At 40.3% G+C, this 17,090-nt stretch overlaps 1 protein-coding gene across 2 annotated transcripts in view; it reads left to right on the top strand.

Moving 5' to 3' along the window:
- The first annotated feature begins 2,850 nt into the window (after positions 1-2,850).
- PDGFC (platelet derived growth factor C) overlaps positions 2,851-17,090 on the top strand; it is a 215,818-nt gene continuing 201,578 nt past the window's right edge. Inside the window, exon 1 of one of the 2 annotated variants that reach the window (XM_063664233.1) lies at positions 2,851-3,864. In XM_063664233.1, the coding sequence (XP_063520303.1) occupies positions 3,747-3,864 (118 nt within the window). In that variant the 5' untranslated portion in view covers positions 2,851-3,746. The remainder of the gene's footprint in view (positions 3,865-17,090) is intronic. The other variant, XM_063664231.1, reaches the window with a different exon arrangement.

Raw genomic sequence — 17,090 nt, 5'->3', positions numbered from 1 at the left:
AGTGACTAGCTAAAGGAGTAGGTTGCTTTAAAATCTTATTTCACTTAAAAACATTTAGTAGTGACACCCTCTCCCCCAAATTATCATTGTTAACTACCAAGTGTATTCTTTAATAAGAATTTGTAGGTAATACTCTTCATGCATGCAGCAGCAATGGGCACTCCTTGTTAAGGTTTAAGAAAACATGAAAACCACAAAGAATGTTTGAAATTATTTTCTCTTGGTTGGCGGAACAGATGCCTTTCATCAAGGAAAATGCCTTTGGCCAAAACAAAGCCATATTCATTTAAAATATATTGTTTAGTAATTGCACAGACTCTGGATTATATAAAATTTACTTTCAGTGCAAAGATTTCATTTTTCTAGAAAAGGTTAACAAGCAAAATAGAGCAGGAAGACAGGCAGAGGATAATGTGTTAAAAGAATCAACTACGTCAAGGGCAAGAGCAGTTCAAGAAATGACAATGCAAGTACATTGAAAGGAAATTGGCCAATGTGGATGTGATTTTGTCTAGGGGTCATTCAGGAACACCTGGCTGACTTTATTTATAAGGCGATTGTCAAATCAATCTGTAGAATATAGATGAGGTGAAACGCAGAGGTAGAGTATTATTCTAGATCATCTGTGACTTTTCAAATACAACTATCGCACTGAAATTCCAGGGAGAATGTAAGTGACTCCAATAAAGAAATCTGTCAGTCAGTCAAGAGTGTTTATTTATTATCCCCCTGTGCCAAGCACTATTCTAGCCAATATGAAATGATACAAAATAAAGAGTAGTCATCACCCTTCCAATCTCCTGAGAGCAAATGGATTACATTTGCAGACACACACACACATACACACACACACACACCCTCTATGTGGGTGGTCAGGAAACTCAACTATATGGACACATAACAACTTCATTTAGAAAAATGCTGAATAGAAAACTACACTTACAAAATTAGAAAAACTGGAGAATAATGAATTTTATGAAAAATAGATTACAATGGATTCATAAGGCATGCCTTTTATTTAAGTCCCATTATGTTATTAAAATTGGGAATAACTCTTCACCCTCACAAATTTACAAAATATTTTTGGAACATATTATGCAACTATGGAGTCACACTGGTGTTGTGGAGCTGCTAACTCGAATAAAATACCATACTTGATAAAAACCCTTCTGTCCACTAAACTGTAAATCCCTTAAAGTCAAAGATCAGGCCTTATTTACCTTTAGTGTATATTTAGTACTCTGTAGATAGAAGTGGTAAAGGGATAAGAATGAATGAATGAGACAGGCGGGTGAAATTTTCAAGAATGAGACAGATGGGTGAAGTTTTCAAAGGTTTCTAAAAGGGAAAAACAAGAAGACTAGGATATTCCAAGCAGAAAGGTCTGGTTGGTTGGCCCCAGTTGGTGTCTGCGTATAAAAAGAGGGCTTGGCATTTTCTTCACCACTGATGAAGGATCAGCTCCTGGTTTGGTCCAGTAAGAATATGTTCTTGCCCAAATGCCACTCCTTAGTTTCAGGGACATTGCTATTTTGGTTTTCTGTTCCAGCCCAAGTGTTCTTGATGGTCGAATTGTTTGTATTGACTTTTTTTTCACAAGAAGTTGGGTGATATTGCTGATTTGCCTGCCATGGCACTTCCTTGTTTACATTTTGATTATTACTCAAAAATAGCTTCATTTTAAAATTCAATTTTCTGACTCTCTGCTTGTGCCTTTAACACACTGACAATGATTTTTTGCTTCTCCACAACGAAAGCACGTTGGATCCTGTCACAGACACATTTAGCAGACATGGAACCACCATAAGCCCTGCTTGGCATGTGTGTTTCATTTCAGACTACCTCATAAGAACTTCAGGTCTTAAAGCATCGGCCTCTCTCTCCAAGTCAGCCTGAACACAAGCCACACACAGATTTCAGTTCTTTCTCGACCTTTTTGGTGTAAATGTAAACAATTCTATCACCAGGGGTTCAGGGCAGCCTAGTTTTGTTAGAAGCTGTATTGTAGGAAAGTCCAAGGTTGCAGGATCATTCTGAGTCCCTTAGACACCATTCTCAGAAGAGCTTGCTATTAGCTTAATGCTGCCCAACTACTATGTATGCTTCACGAGGACAGGGACTTTTGTCTGCTTTCGCTGCTACGGCTCCAACCTCTAAACAGTGCCCGACATAGTAGGCATTCAGTAAATATAGTACTCGTTAAATGAATGTTATTATTTTGGCTGCCTTTACTTTTGCTTTATCTGTCCTGCTTTAGGGAGCTGGAAATTGGAGGAAAGCCTTTGAATTCATTTCCCTTCTTCTTTCTGTTCTGAAACTCTGGTCAAGGGTCCTAGCAAAGACCTTAGGGAGTGCGGATCCCTCTTGGAAACTAATGACAAGTCAGGCGACAGGGGGCGGGAAAAGGAGAGCTGCAGGAAGTTCTTTCCCACTTCTTACTTCTGCAGCACCCTTCACCACCCATCGTGCTCTGTATTTGGGGTTAGAGGTGTTCCGTGGAAGGGAAAGCAGGGGCCGCCTTGGCCGCGTTCCTCTCCTGGGCCACCGGGGTCTTGCCCACAGCGAGTTCCGCAGCACCCCCTGTCTGCGCAGCACCTGTTGACAGCCAGTGGGCGGCCAAGCCCGCTCGCGCGGACGCGTCTCAGGGCTGCCCCTCCCAGAGGCGCCGACCCCCGCCCGCCCCATGGGCCGCCTGCGGGAGAGCCGCTGAGTCTCCCCCGCTCGCCAGGCGTGCGCTCCGCCCGGGCTCGGCCCACGGCCCCCACCTCCTGTCTGCCGCCCGGCGGGGGGAAGGTAGAGAAGGGGAGGGGACAAGCCGGATCCTCCCGGCCGCCCTGGCCTTCCCTCTTCACCCCGTGCGGAGACGCCGCGCGGAGCCCCGAGGTTAGCGCGGAGCCCGAGGCGTGGGGGGAGGGGACGGGGAAAGACCGGAGCCCCGCTGTGACCCCGAGCGGCCGAATTGCCCCAGGCTTTGAGGAGCGGGGGACGAGCCCGAACAAGGTGAACTTTGGTCGCGGAAAACTCAAGCCAGGTGCCAGAATCCGTGCTGCGGCGCTCCGGACCCGGCGCCAACTGCGCTCCGGGCTGGGGAGCGGGAGCCCCGCGGCCTCTCTCCGCCTGCGCCCGGGCCGGCCTCGGCCCGGAACCCCCCGGCCCCGCTCCGGCGCCCCGGCCCGTGGGACCCGCCGCGGCGCCCTCGCCTTGTTTCTTCCCCCTCCCCCTTCGGGGGTGGGGGGTGGGGCGGGGGAGAGGGGCGCCCGGAGAGCCGCATCTATTGGCAGCTTTGTTATTGATCAGAAACTGCTCGCCGCCGACTTGGCTTCCAGTCTGGCTGCGGGCAACCCTTAAGTTTTCGCCTCTGTCCTGTCCCCCGAACTGACAGGTGCTCCCAGCAACTTGCTGGTGACTTCTCGCCGCTCCCCCGCGTCCCCACCCCCTCATTCCTCCCTCGCCTTCACCCCCACCCCCACCACTTCGCCACAGCTCAGGATTTGTTTAAACCTTGGGAAACTGGTTCAGGTCCAGGTTTTGCTTTGATCCTTTTCAAAAACTGGAGACACAGAAGAGGGTTCTAGGAAAAAGTTTTGGATGGGATTATGTGGAAACTACCCTGCGATTCTCTGCTGCCAGAGCAGGCTCGGCGCTTCCACCCCAGTGCAGCCTTCCCCTGGCGGTGGTGAAAGAGACTCGGGAGTCGCTGCTTCCAAAGTGCCCGCCGTGAGTGAGCTCTCACCCCAGTCAGCCAAATGAGCCTCTTCGGGCTTCTCCTGCTGACATCTGCCCTGGCCGGCCAGAGACAGGGGACTCAGGCGGAATCCAACCTGAGTAGTAAATTCCAGTTCTCCAGCAACAAGGAACAGAACGGTGAGTCTTTCCCCCATTCTCCCCCTGCTTGTTTCTCGCTGTGTGTGTTAACGTTGGCATTGTGCGTTGGTATGTGATGTATACCAGACTGTGAAGGTATCTTTGGTCTCTCTTTACATGCAAATGCGCGCTCCGTTCATTGGCATGGACTGTTAAAGGTTAAGTGTAGTTTGCAACTTCGGGAGCTGCCACAAAGCTCCAAGAGGGCAACGTGAGTGCCACTGCAGAGTGAGGACATTCTGGGAGCGATTGTGAACGTCATTTCAAATGCACATTGCAGGTTCGCTCATTGCCAGAGTTAGAAGTTGAAGAACTGCCTCTAAAAACGAATCCAAAATGAATGAGCCTTGGCATGTTTGACTTTACTCAGATTTGGGGAGGGCGAGGGGGGTCGGTCAGGAAATGTATCAGCCGCATTAATTGAAGCAGTCTAGGTCGAAGTCATCAATTAATCAATGAGTAGATAGGCAATATAGAGGTCAAGAGGCTGTGTGGTCGTTTTTAGAGGAACTAAAAAGTGTATTTCTCTTGCTCCCTACTTTTTGTTTTTTAAACTTGCCTTTGTACCACGAAGTTCTTACCTTTCTGGTGGTGTGTTTTTGTATGTGTTAGTGAATGGCTGCTATTTTGTGTGTGCTGGAAACGACTTAATCCTGCATAGGAAATGAGAATTACTTTCAGCTTTCAAGTGTACCTGAAATGTTTAGAAAACTCTCAGATGCAAGTTCCCTTGGGCTGGGATTGCACAGAGCTGGAGAAAGGCTCCTTTCATAAAGCCAGGGCAGCTTCAGGGTGTGTAATTTGCTTAGCCTCTGAACCCATATGATTTACATCATTCAATTTCTAAACTCTTTTTCTCTTCATCTACCATTATGAAGTCATTTTTGAGAATACTTTGTAAATAGAAATTTTATACTGCACATGAAACCACAATGTTCATGTAGGCTGTCTAAAATTGGAATATTTAACGCCCTGTTTACAAGTGGTGGCTCTTACTGTTATTTGAAAAGGAATATACATGTTTTTACTGCTTTGTATATCATCTATTCAGAATGCAAGGATTGTGTCACTTCATTAACCATGCAAAATGAACACAAGTGGCATACCTACAAAATTAAAATAGGATGTGCTATAGTTTTAAGTCACAGTGATTTTTTTTCCTTTTCATATTGGGGTGTTTCAAGGCTTCAACTTTGAATTTAAACTCTGTGAAGTGTTCATGTTTAAGAAAGCACAGAAAGTTTTAGGGTATAAAAATAGATAAAATAAGGATTCTGCGGACTTTTGCAAACGTTATTTGTATTTGCTGTTGCGCAGCAAGCCATAGTATCACATTTATCAGCTAATATTAGTGTGGTGCTTCTTACAACTTGCTAATGTGATACCACATGGCACCTGCAGGCTCCTTGAGCTGCTGATCAAAGGGCAGCCTAGGGATCTATCTCTAATCACAGTAGCTGCAGAGGACTGGGAGAAAGTGATCAAAGGAGCCACAGCACCAGCTGTACCCGTGCAGGAAACACATCAGACCAACCTTTGTTCTTTCTCATGTAAAATAATAAATGTCCAGTTCAAACTATTGCTTCTTACTAGCCAAGCTCCTCCATAATGACAACAATGCACAATATTCCTGGCTTCCTGTCTTCTGTTTTTTATTGTTCCTGTCCCATATCATTTCTCCTATTGCCTTGTCTTATCAAGCCTCTCTTGGCATCTGCCCGAGTCTCTTTGCTAACCTGTGCTTCTCTTTGTCCTTTCCTTTTAGTTCTCTCTTGTGTTCCACATGCTATCATCACTTTGTAAGGGGCCCGGAGCTGTCATGCAGCATGTGGTCATAGGCCACTTTACCCAAGTAGATTCACACCTTCAGGAGAGATGAGTTCATTAAGCCAGGCCACACACATTCTGTTGCCATCTGAGGCTGGGCCATTTCCATTCCTAAGATGCATGATGCTAAAAATTGCTGCTTGTTTCCTAATCTGTGGGTAGAGGATTGGGCTATGTTTGGGGGTTGGTCTATGTTAAGAATGGCAGCAGGAAGTAACTAGAAGTAGAGGAACTGCTTGTAGTTTTTAGCCCAAGGAGAAGTGGCACTGGCTAGCACTAGGGGGCAATATAGAGCTATTTTCTTGCACATGCTCAGGTTGATTTTTATACGTCAAAGTTTCAAGATTTGAGGATAACAGGTGGGTGCTGAAGAAGATTCCCCTGGAATGTAACCAGATTTGTTAGAGCTACTGCCATTACCGTTACTACTACTACTTCTACTTCTTCTTCTTTTTGACTTTCAAATTTTCCATTATGTGGGTAGTCTTTTGCCCACATACTGAATTATGACTGAATTTTGATTGCCCTGTTGCTGTCTCAATTTTGACAGTTGTGCAGTCCTGTAAATACAAACCCTCCTTGAGGATACCACGTAGACGATCCCATTGGCCCAGTTTGTGCATTGCATCATTTTGTGAAAGGTCTTCTCTAACTCTGAAATATCCAAATTGATATATTATGACTACAGCAGCTCATTCTTGTCTCCAAGGACCCCTCCTCATGATACTCTCTTTTCTTGAGTATTTGAGTATTCTAAAGTCCCTAATGGTGTTTACTCAATCAGGTACATCGGGCTGTTCAGTTTTAATATTAACTTGGTGTTTCAAGAGGAGGTAGAATTGGAAATTGATTGCTATAGCCAATGCTGCATACATGGATTTAGACTGGATCATGTGGACATGGTTCAGAATTAGCTTTGAAGGGTTAGTGTTGTTTACACTATTGTTAGGTATCTGGTTTTTGACCTACCATTGGATTGCAATTCTTGCCACTTTTACTGTACAAACAGTTTTATCCTCTAATATTATAAGTTGTCTTCATATACTATACTTAACTTTTAACCTTACTTCTGACCCTGTCTCACATATGAAAACAAGAGTCTTCAGATTTAACTTGAGGAAAGAGATTAAAAGATAACATTGACTTGCTTGGAGGGTGTCTGGCCTGTATACTTGTTGCATGACCATGGTGAAAAATACTCATATTTTGTGCACACTGGTTTTAGATAAGAATGCCTATTGTGGAATGATTAAGTTCTGGGATGGTGCTTCTGAGTTGTAGCAGAAAGAATCGTACGTTTAGGAACAAAACAAAACCTACTTTGTCTGTTGCATACAGCACAAAGAGATGTCAATGACAGAGTTGTTGGTGGAGGAATGCCTCTTCCACCTGTGTTGTTGGTGAGTGATTTTTAGTTTACTCATAGATCAAGAGCATGCGTATCATTTTTTCTCATTTTCTTTAGCCATTCTGAATTTCGATTTGGAATATGCCGCTATTCGCTACGGTTGGTCTTATCAACATCAGTTATTGTATGTGTTCTTTTTCTCAAGGGCTTTTGTGGCATGTGGGGCAATTTACTTTGGTCTGCTGGTCGTGCCCTTTTGCCTGTATCTTGTGTTTATGGATTTTCCATCTCTTTTTATCAGTGCCAGCTTTCTTTTCTTACTGTCAATGCTCCTGTATCTAACAGAATTTAAATTAAAAATGGAAAATTTAAAAAGGTGCCCAGTCCCCTCGCCATCATTTTTAGGTGGCAGCTTCAAATCTCTGTTTGATCAAAAACAGATAACCACAATATTTAGAACAGTGTCCAAGAGTACATAGGCTCTAACTGCAGACTAAAGGGACTTTCCTGTAAGTTTCCCTGTAAGTTTTATTGCGTGACCTTTGTGACATTTATTTTTGTTGTTTAAAGGCTTTTTTACAAAAAAAAAAAAAAAAAAAAACTTCCTCCTGGTTCTCTGCTGTTTGAAATAGTTGAGGAAGTTGAACAAGTACAGTGCCATTATGTAATGATGAATTTTGTCTTTTCACAGTGGATGATTAAAAAGCTCTATTATGTGGTAATTTTTCTTCCGTATCAATTTTAATCATAGATATTGGATGGATGATATACTTTGCTTTTACCACTAAAAGGTGTTTAGAAAGTACAGAGGTTTGTAGGAAGCCTCAGGGATTAAAATATCATTTGTTAAATAGTTGTAAATAGAAGATGGGATTGGACATTAAACTTCCCTCAGTGCTGCCATCTCTTCTGCGACCTCTAGCTCTGTCTCAGGCATGGAAACCTTAGCTTTGTCTACTCCTATTTCACCCTTCCTGAAACTTATTTCTTAAATATCTTCTGTGTGTTAGCTTCCACATCATGTTTTTTTCAAGCTTTAGATTGGTAAGATTCTAAGTTTTATCTATAAACTTTTGCACCTTTTGTGGAAACAAAATTCTAATGATAAGGTGATATGTTAAATAAGTAATAACAAATCAAGACATTCATAACGTTCATAGTAAAAAAAAAAAGTTTCCAAGACTGATGAAATTTTCCCCGTAGGTTTCTATTTGTATCAACCAAAATGGTAGAAGTCATAAAGTCCCTTCATTTACTTAATCTGATTTTCATGTTTCTAATTTGGAAGCATTATACATAATCAGAATATATAACTCTGTGTAACTCTATGTAATCTCTATATAACTCATTTATTAAGCAATCTCTGTTGCTTCTTGATCTTTTGGCTAAGATCAGTTGTAAACAATCTGTATGTTGTATTAGTTTTCACCACCACTGCCTCCAGCTATGATTTTATTTTTCGTATCTCCCTTTTTTTAAATCTCCTAAGGAGACATCTAATATTTGTTAATCATTTAGTATGCACCAGTATTAGTTACTATACTGATTACCAAAATGTTGAAATGTTGAAATATTTCCAATGAATTGGGAAGAGACTAGTGCAACTCCTCTAAGACAAATGGACCAACATGTGATGAAGCAGAAATTCCAATGCCTGGTACTGCTTAAGGCCTCTAAGATACTTCTGCAACCCTGCTGGCCTCTGTCCTGATCGATCAGTGTTCCTGCCATACTGATTTTTAAGCATTTTGACACTTTTAGCTGTGGACAATTTAGTTCATATTGGGGTTAAAATTTCTATCTTTTTTCCTCTCTGCTTGGCAGCTCAGGCCTGACCCATGACTTGAAGCACCTGGAGTAAGGAAGGGGTATGGCTTCTTTCAAGCCCCCTTCCTGCAGCTCTTTTGGCTTTAGCTCCTCAAGGGTTACGGCTGGGGGAGAGATGCGAAGGTGGACATGGCGCACTCAGCATACAATTGCAACCTCCAGTCATTTGCCCCTGCCTCTCTGGCTAACACTAACCAGCTGCTCTTGCATGGATAACACCTTCCCATCATCTAGATTAAATGATTCACTTCCTCAGAGAGGTCTTTTTTCTGACTGCTAAATCTAAATTAACCACCCCTCACTATCTTGTCAAGGTTAATTAATTAATTATGTAGTACTTAATACTCCTTGATATTCTTGTTGTTTATTAATTAATTTATTTATTATCTACCGACATCCCTCACCCCCACCATAAAATCTAAGTCGTTGAGAGCATGGACCTTGTTTGAATCGCTTCCTGTAGGAACTCCAGCACCTGAGACAGGTATGGCAGAGAGTGTGCCCGATAAGTATCTGTTGAAAGGTTCTGGAGGTAGTTAGTATCTTATTAAAGAAAGACTATGTTGTTAACTCTAACAACAGGCCATCTTTTAAGATATCTTTTTGGTCTTGGAGCTTGCACACTACTTGACTTCTTAAATAGGAAGATAGCTTGTTCATGTATTGGTAGTGATGGTTGTGCCAATCAGAGTACCACGTTTTACTCTTGATAAAGATTATGTTACCAAGTGAGCCAGGAACCAGGCAAATGGATAGGTTTCCTAGAACTGGTTACTCTTTTAAAAGTGTCATTGCTGTGCATAGCCTTATATTTTCTGAAGATGGGGACTGTTGTGTGATGCAGACCAAGGACTCTTGAAAATGTTGCATAGATGACAAGCCTCCAAAATCTGTGTACTTTCTATATTTTACCTATGGCTCAAGGATAACTTGCACAGGCTAGAACTCAGCAACATGTGTGGTATGAGGAATGTTAGAGTTGGAAAGACCCTAGGAGCTTATGCTCATTGATGTGCAGATTGAGGCCTAGAGAGCAGAAGTTGACTTGACTTTGTCAAGTCCACTAGACAGCCACTATTAAACTGCTAATGTGGTGATACATTTTTCCTAATGTGAGAACCAATTAGGAAAATGGAATCCTAGTTTCAAAATTCAGATGCTTTTTATAAAAGCATTTCTTTATTATGTTAGTGGATTGCATGCTTTTCAGATTGGGAGATGAGGTAGGAATCTGTTGCTTTGGAAATATTTACAGGAACAGTAAGGGAAACAATCTCATAATAATCACATTAGTCAAATGGAATGGTATATATATATCACTATATATATACTGTATATATGTACTGTATATACTATCACTATATATACTGTTATATATATCACTATATATATACTGTATATATAGTGATACTTCTGTTTCTGTAGGCATCTGACAAATTGGCAAATAACTGGAAATACTACCTTTATAATGGTTACCATTATGTTAGAACCATACTTTAAGCAAGTATATAGATGAAGGATGTTTATTTTAATATTTTGGTTTATTCAATGATGGTGATGAATAATGTGGCTGACATTGGCATGCTTAGTTCCACAAGGAAACTTTTTGGTAATAATTTTAACATTTCATTTAACAGTACATCTCAATGATAAAAGTACCATAAGAAAGAATAAATAAGCATGTTTAGTGAACGCTAGAAAGTATAACCTATTATTTTTGAAATATATTCAATGAGTGACCTTAAATTTTATTTACACTATATTCTATGAGATACTCTATTCAGAAGTTCAAGTTTTTTTTTTTTTTTTTTTGGTCAAGACCCTCAGAAGATAAATTCATAGTTATAAACTTGAATGGCTTGCCTAAAATATTATTAATTTACCTTTTTAAACTTTTGGTTTGCAAAGTTCCCAAATCTGAAAACAAAGGGAGCCAAAAATTATAAAGAGGAACTATAATAACTACATTTATAATTAAAGCCAAGTTGTTATAAGTGATATTTTTGGTAGCATTCGCTAATTTTGCCTTTTACCTCATGGGAATGCATTTTAAATATAGTTTTGTTAATTTTATTGGTCATCAGATTTCTCGTTAGAATTCATGTGCCATCTTCAAGCCACTTTTTGTCATCCCCTAGTGACTGAGTAGGCTCCTCCCTGGATGGTTATTTGCCCTGTTCCAGACTATCTTTGCCAGGCTGGCTTCACTGACTTTGCTCTCTTGCTATTCCGCTTAATTCCTCTTTTATTTTCAGACTGTGTTTTTTTTGTACTTAGCTTTTTCCCTTTTGTATTTGTTTTGTTTTGTTTTATTTTTGAGACACGGTTTCACTGTCACCCAGGCTGGAGTGCAGTGGTGTGATCACAGCTTACTGCAGCCTTAACCTCCCCAGGCTCAGGTGATGTTCCCTTTTCAGCCTTCCAAGTAGCTGGGATTACAGGTGTGTGCCACCACTCCCTGCTAATATTTGTATTTATTTTTAGAGATGGGGGTCTTAGTATGTTCCCCAGGCTGGTCTTGAACTCCTAGGCTCAAGCGATCCTTCCACCTCGGCCTCCCAATGTTCTGCGATTACAGAGGTGAGCCACTGTGCCCAGCCGGCTTTTTTTCTTTAGAATAGTAGTTGGGTTGTTTCTTAGTCCACTGAGGTATGTATTCAGTTGTTGCTGGGGTTTGTGGGGCAGAGGCAGGGTAGAGGTCTGATTCCTTAAGGGAAATCAACATTCTCAAACAGAACAAGGCCTTTTAATGGTAAGTGCAAGGATGTGGATTTACATTTCTACTATATACACTATGTGCTGATAAACCAGTAAGAACTGCCAGGAAGGACCCAGGAGCAGCAGGATTTAGATGCATTTTAGAGGGTAGTTGGATGGGTCTACAGGGCTCTGAGTAAGCTTCTAGTTTTGCATTGCTTAATAATGACTCTCCAGGAGTGACTGTTAGGTGCCACATGTGTCCTCAATGTTTGCAGATAGTATGCAGTTTATAAACTCTCCGTGAGGTATTAGGAAAAACACCAGGGCTTCACTGGCTAAGTAGCTTAGCTAAGGTCCCACAGCTGGTAGATGTTTGAACCTTGGTCTGACTCCAAGCCAGGACTCAGAGCCACGTGCCTCTTCCTTCATAAGTTAAATGGTCTAATGTTTTATTAGAACATTATTTTCATTCAGCAAATATTTATGAGCATCTGCTCTTTGCTAAGCTTTGCCCTAGGTGCCGCATGTGCAGAGAAGAAGATGCAGACCTGCCTTTGAGATACTTGGTCAGAGGATGGCAGATCCTTCCTTTTACTTCATGGTCTATTAGTTTTGAGCTCAAAGTGCTATGGGAACACGGAGTGCTTTATTTCACTTCAAAAATCCTCTATTGATTTAGTAAGTGGTTGGTTTTGTCTGGAAGGGAAGTTGAAGGAGAAAAGTTCCCACAGAGGAGGTGATGTGTTTTGAAGCGGGTCTGAGAGGGGGAAAAAGAGGGAAGGATCCTAGGCTGAGGGAACAGCTTGAAGAAAAGAATAGAGGCATGAAGAGGCATATATCATGGGCAAGAGACAAGAAACATCGAGAATGTTGAGAGCGAGGAGAGGCTAGAAAAAGTGGAAAGATGTCCTAGACTTATGCATTCAAAGGCCCTGATGCTGTGTGTACGTCCTGCAGGGTTGACAGTTAACAAACAGAACAAAAAGAAAAGTCGTCATGTTTAAGATTCCATCAAAACCCTTTCTATTCAGTTCCTTTCTCAGCAGGCAGGCAGTGGCAGAGTTCTGCTTTGGTGTGTGCAGATAACTACTTGTTGCTGGAATGTTTTTCAGTCATCAGGCATGTTTGGAAGTTGTGAACGGGTTAGAAGGGCAGGCTGCACAGCCTCAGTTCCACTCTCCTGAGCTGAGCCTGTGTCCACACTACTCTATATTGCCTTCTTTATGTAAACAAAGAGCTATTTTCACACTTCATTCACAAAACAGATGGCGTGCAGAATGAGGCTGGGTGAAGGATCCGCAGTTGGGATAAAAGTGAGGCAGCTTCCAGGACACTGAATTAAAGTAATGAAGCTGTTACATCACAGGCAAAGAAAACAGTTTTAACACTTTTAAGATCTCAAGTTTGTGGAAAATTAATTGCTATGAGGTTACACTTCATTGAGTATCTGCATCATTTTTCCACTGACGTTCATTCGGGTCCCATGTATATAAATGCCGGAAAGATTTTGTGGTATTTAAGGATTTGAAATGACTGAATTCTTTTAGTGGATGTACTATCTTGACGCCATGCCATTTTTTGAAGCTGTGCTATTTGCATTCTAGGAAATCCTTGTTCATGAGTGGATACTATTTTAAGCATTTCAATGTTTCATGATAGAAATATACTTCTGTGCTTAAATATGCCCAGTTGGCCATTGCACCTGCCCTTTGAGTCACTACAGAGATCAGAAACCATTAAAAACAGAAGTTGGACTTACGTGGTACTTATCTTCTGTTGTTTCTGGCAGTTATTTTGCTGTGTATTTATAAGGACATCTGTCTTTTAAGTAGTCATAATTATTTATCTTTTTTTTTCTGCTGAGGAATAAATCACAGCTTGTTTCCCATAATGCCGTATATATTCATAGTCTAGGGTGATTAGAAATGCAAATTGAGAGTCATTAAAGCTTTATAATTTATTTTGCTATGGTAGCAGATGATATTTAAAATCAGTGTGCTAAGAAGAAACATTTGCTTAAAGTGTAAGATGTGAACAAATTAGAAGACAGAAGTATTCATTTCTCTCCCTGGAAATTTCTTGCTGGGTCTGGGAAAAGGGGGAAACCTGCAGTGTTCATTTCTAATTTACTGTACTATAAACCTGAGATCTAACGTCAGGCAGGGTGCAAATTGTAAAGAACATAGGAAAAACACAGTAATGATTAGTGTTTTCAGATTGCTCTATGGAAGCGTACTAAAGACTCTCTCTTACTAGAGTGTGATTTGCCTTTGGATTACCCATTAAAAGGTTGGATAAAATTTAGGTGAATTTCTTATAGTAGTTGGTGGTTTTGTGAATACACTAAAAACAAGGGAAAAAGTTGGATAATGCTGGTATGAAAAGTATAGATCTGTACATCCATAGCCTGAGATGGGGTGTCCTAGAGGCAGATCTCTGCTGGAAATATGTTAATTTTGTAGATCATAAAAGGCATTAGGGGATTCTTTGTTTTCAATAGGCAGTGACATCTCTACAACTATGCATTTTATTATTGACTTTACTTTTATTTCTAAACAAAAGTTCACTATTTCTGGAGTTATAAATGAAAAAGAACACACATACATTTACACACATACACATATGTGTGTGTGTATATATATCTGCATCTAAAGTTATAAGAACACTAGTATGCTATGAGGTCTAGTCTCTTGTATTGTAGAGGCAATACATTTTTATGTAGAGCTCCAGAAATAACGTACTTTTGTTTAGAAATAAAAGTAAAGTCAGTAACAAAATGCATAGTTGTAGAGATATCCCAAATCTATAGTTTTATATATATATAAAAGATTTATATATATAAAAAATGGCTTCAACTGTATCTTTGCATTGTGTTAGTCACTGTGGTCAAAACTGTCTGTTTCAAAAGCAGCAATCTGAAAATAGCAGGCAATTTCCCAGGTCACAATCTGGCTAGGCTACTGAGAGATGCTGAGTCGAGATACCTAACTGATAAATACTAACCCTTTAAAAAGTGGTTTTTATCTGCGTTTTCTTGAGAATATTAGCAGTCTTGAGGTTTTAAGCCATGATAACGAAGAAAAAATTAGTAATTAAATCATCTCTATTCTTATTTTAAAGAAGTTTTTGCTTCATGGTGGAAAATTTATCTTTAATCTGTACTGATAACTTTTAATAGGCATAGGTTGGGCACCCCATTAAACTAACAGCTTTAAAATGGTTTCCTTTTAGAACTAACATTTACATCCTAGGAAATCAATTAGGGTGTCTGGATTTTACATTTCCCTTGCAATCTTTGTTTGCAGTCATTTCTGAGTGGCCAACCTACCGTAGCAAAACTTAGAGGTGCAAATCTTCTGGAAGAAGTGTAAATGCCACAAGTTTACTTGGAAAAATGGAAAAATAGGACTTATTTAATATATCTGCTGAACATTTAAAACTACATAAAGCACTGGAAATACTTTTGGTGTGTAGGAATGTGTGGTGTTTCAAAACTACAAACACTGTTCTGAAAATTTCCCCGGTAGTGGTGAATTATATGAGACCACGTCCATCTAAGGAAGGCTTGTTTAACTAGCCTGTGGTTCTGGGGCTCATTCAAACACTCTTAAACAAAATAAAGGGCATGGATGTAATAACTTCTTTATGGAAAGGCCATAAAAAGCTACAGGGCCATGTAAACAAATTGGGTCATTTACTAGATGTTTAAGTGATAGATTTGCAGTCCAAATTTAGGGGCGTGTATTATGTTTTATAGGATGGTGACCATGTTCTACCTTGAGAATGAGGTTGCAAGCTTATTTTTTGTTTATTTGTTTGTTTTCGTCTAGTGCGTGGAAATCCGTTATTGCTATTTCGTATTGCAGTTGGAAAGCATACCTAAAATTCTGAGCAATTGCATTTATAAAGCTTTCCAACTTTGAAAAATGGCTAGAAACTCATGTGTGAAGATTGAATTGATCTGATTTCTGGTATCATTAGGTTCTTTTCAAGGAAAATAAGATGATTGAAATAGAAATTTTCCTTTTGGGCTCAGACATGTCTAAACTAATTGTAAAATAATTGTTCTGGCTTACAAGAGTAGACTCATAACTACGACTATGTAAAGTAAAAAATTTAACAACAGTTAGGATTTATAGTTACTGTCACTCTGCCAGTCTTGTAATAAAACTGCTATTATAACCACCATAGTGTGAGATTCATTTGTCTTACTTGAGAAGTGGGCAATTAAGTCCTATCCAAGTTATCTTGCTTTTAGCAGAGCCACTTTACTGCATTAGGATATTAATTTACCTTCTCCGAAATTGGGTGTGATGATTGTGCCAAAATGGTTCAGTAAAGGGGAGTTGGGTGGGTAGATGTATAAAAATATGTTGTGCTGCACATTAATGGTGATGACTAGTGGCAATGGGAGCTAGAAATAAGCTTGGAAATTGAAGTAAGCACAGGAAACAAAATAATTTTTATGTTGATACCATAACATTTATTCATTCTGTAACTTCTGTCAATCATGGTTGGCTCATTTGGCCTTAAAGGAAGTGATTGTGTAAGAAATCCTTAGTAAAAATCAGTGAGCCTTTCTAAGTTTTGAAAACTGATGGCATCATACTACACTGGCAACTTTTAAGTGTTACTGCTGGACGTTTGGCAGCAGAAATAACTGCTTCAGCTTCACAGGCTTAAAAAACAACGGACAATGGTGGATATTATAGTTTTTGTGTAATGTGTGACTTGCTATTTCCTTTTTTTTTTTTTAAATGAGTAACTTGATGGCCTTAAGTCTATGAATAAACCTAAGACCTGCATTTAAACTGGATTTTCTGTGATCTTGAAAACAATTCACATCTTTGTGCCTTAGGTACCTGTCTGAAGCTGAGGCATTGTGGAAAATGCAAAGTGAAATTAGGCTTAGTCTCTGCCTTCAAGTAGTTTATAGTCAAAGGGAGAGATAAGACCTGCAGTTAGGTATATTAGAGAATAAAAAGCGACAGTGTCATGTTTGGTGGGAATTCAGAGAAAGGCAAGATTATTTAGTTGAGCTGTTAGAAAAGGCTGAGAAAGGTTGTTAGGGGAGATATATATATTTTGAACAAAGGGGCCAGGAAAGATGAGCGTCATTTGCACGTGCAGAATCAAAGGTGGGATAGGATTTTGGCAGCTGTAAACCTGGTGAGTAGATATTCGCAGTAAGGAAGTGTGGGAAATTCATGCAGTCTAAAGTGCAGTTTGTTTTGAGGCAGACCTCAGAAGCAGGTTCAGTGAGAAGGTCATTGGAAATAGGAGGCACAAAGGGAGGAACATTGATGTATGACTTGGGCTTGAGTAAATAGAAGAGTGATTCTTCATGCTTTATTGTGAACTCCTTTATCGGCCCACCCATCCCAGCTATGCGGACAGCCAAATTATGAATTAAATGTGATTCCTGATGGCACATACAAGACAGAAACAGCATGAAGGTTGCTGAACAGTGAAGAATAAAGTCAGAAGGAAAAGGAAATCTCACAGGAAGAAATCCCCTGAAGAG

This window comes from Pongo pygmaeus, chromosome 3 (genome assembly GCF_028885625.2).
Source record: "Pongo pygmaeus isolate AG05252 chromosome 3, NHGRI_mPonPyg2-v2.0_pri, whole genome shotgun sequence".
Classification (NCBI taxonomy): domain Eukaryota; kingdom Metazoa; phylum Chordata; class Mammalia; order Primates; family Hominidae; genus Pongo; species Pongo pygmaeus.
Note: the sequence above shows the minus strand (reverse complement) of the source record. Positions and strands in the feature narration are given on the sequence as shown.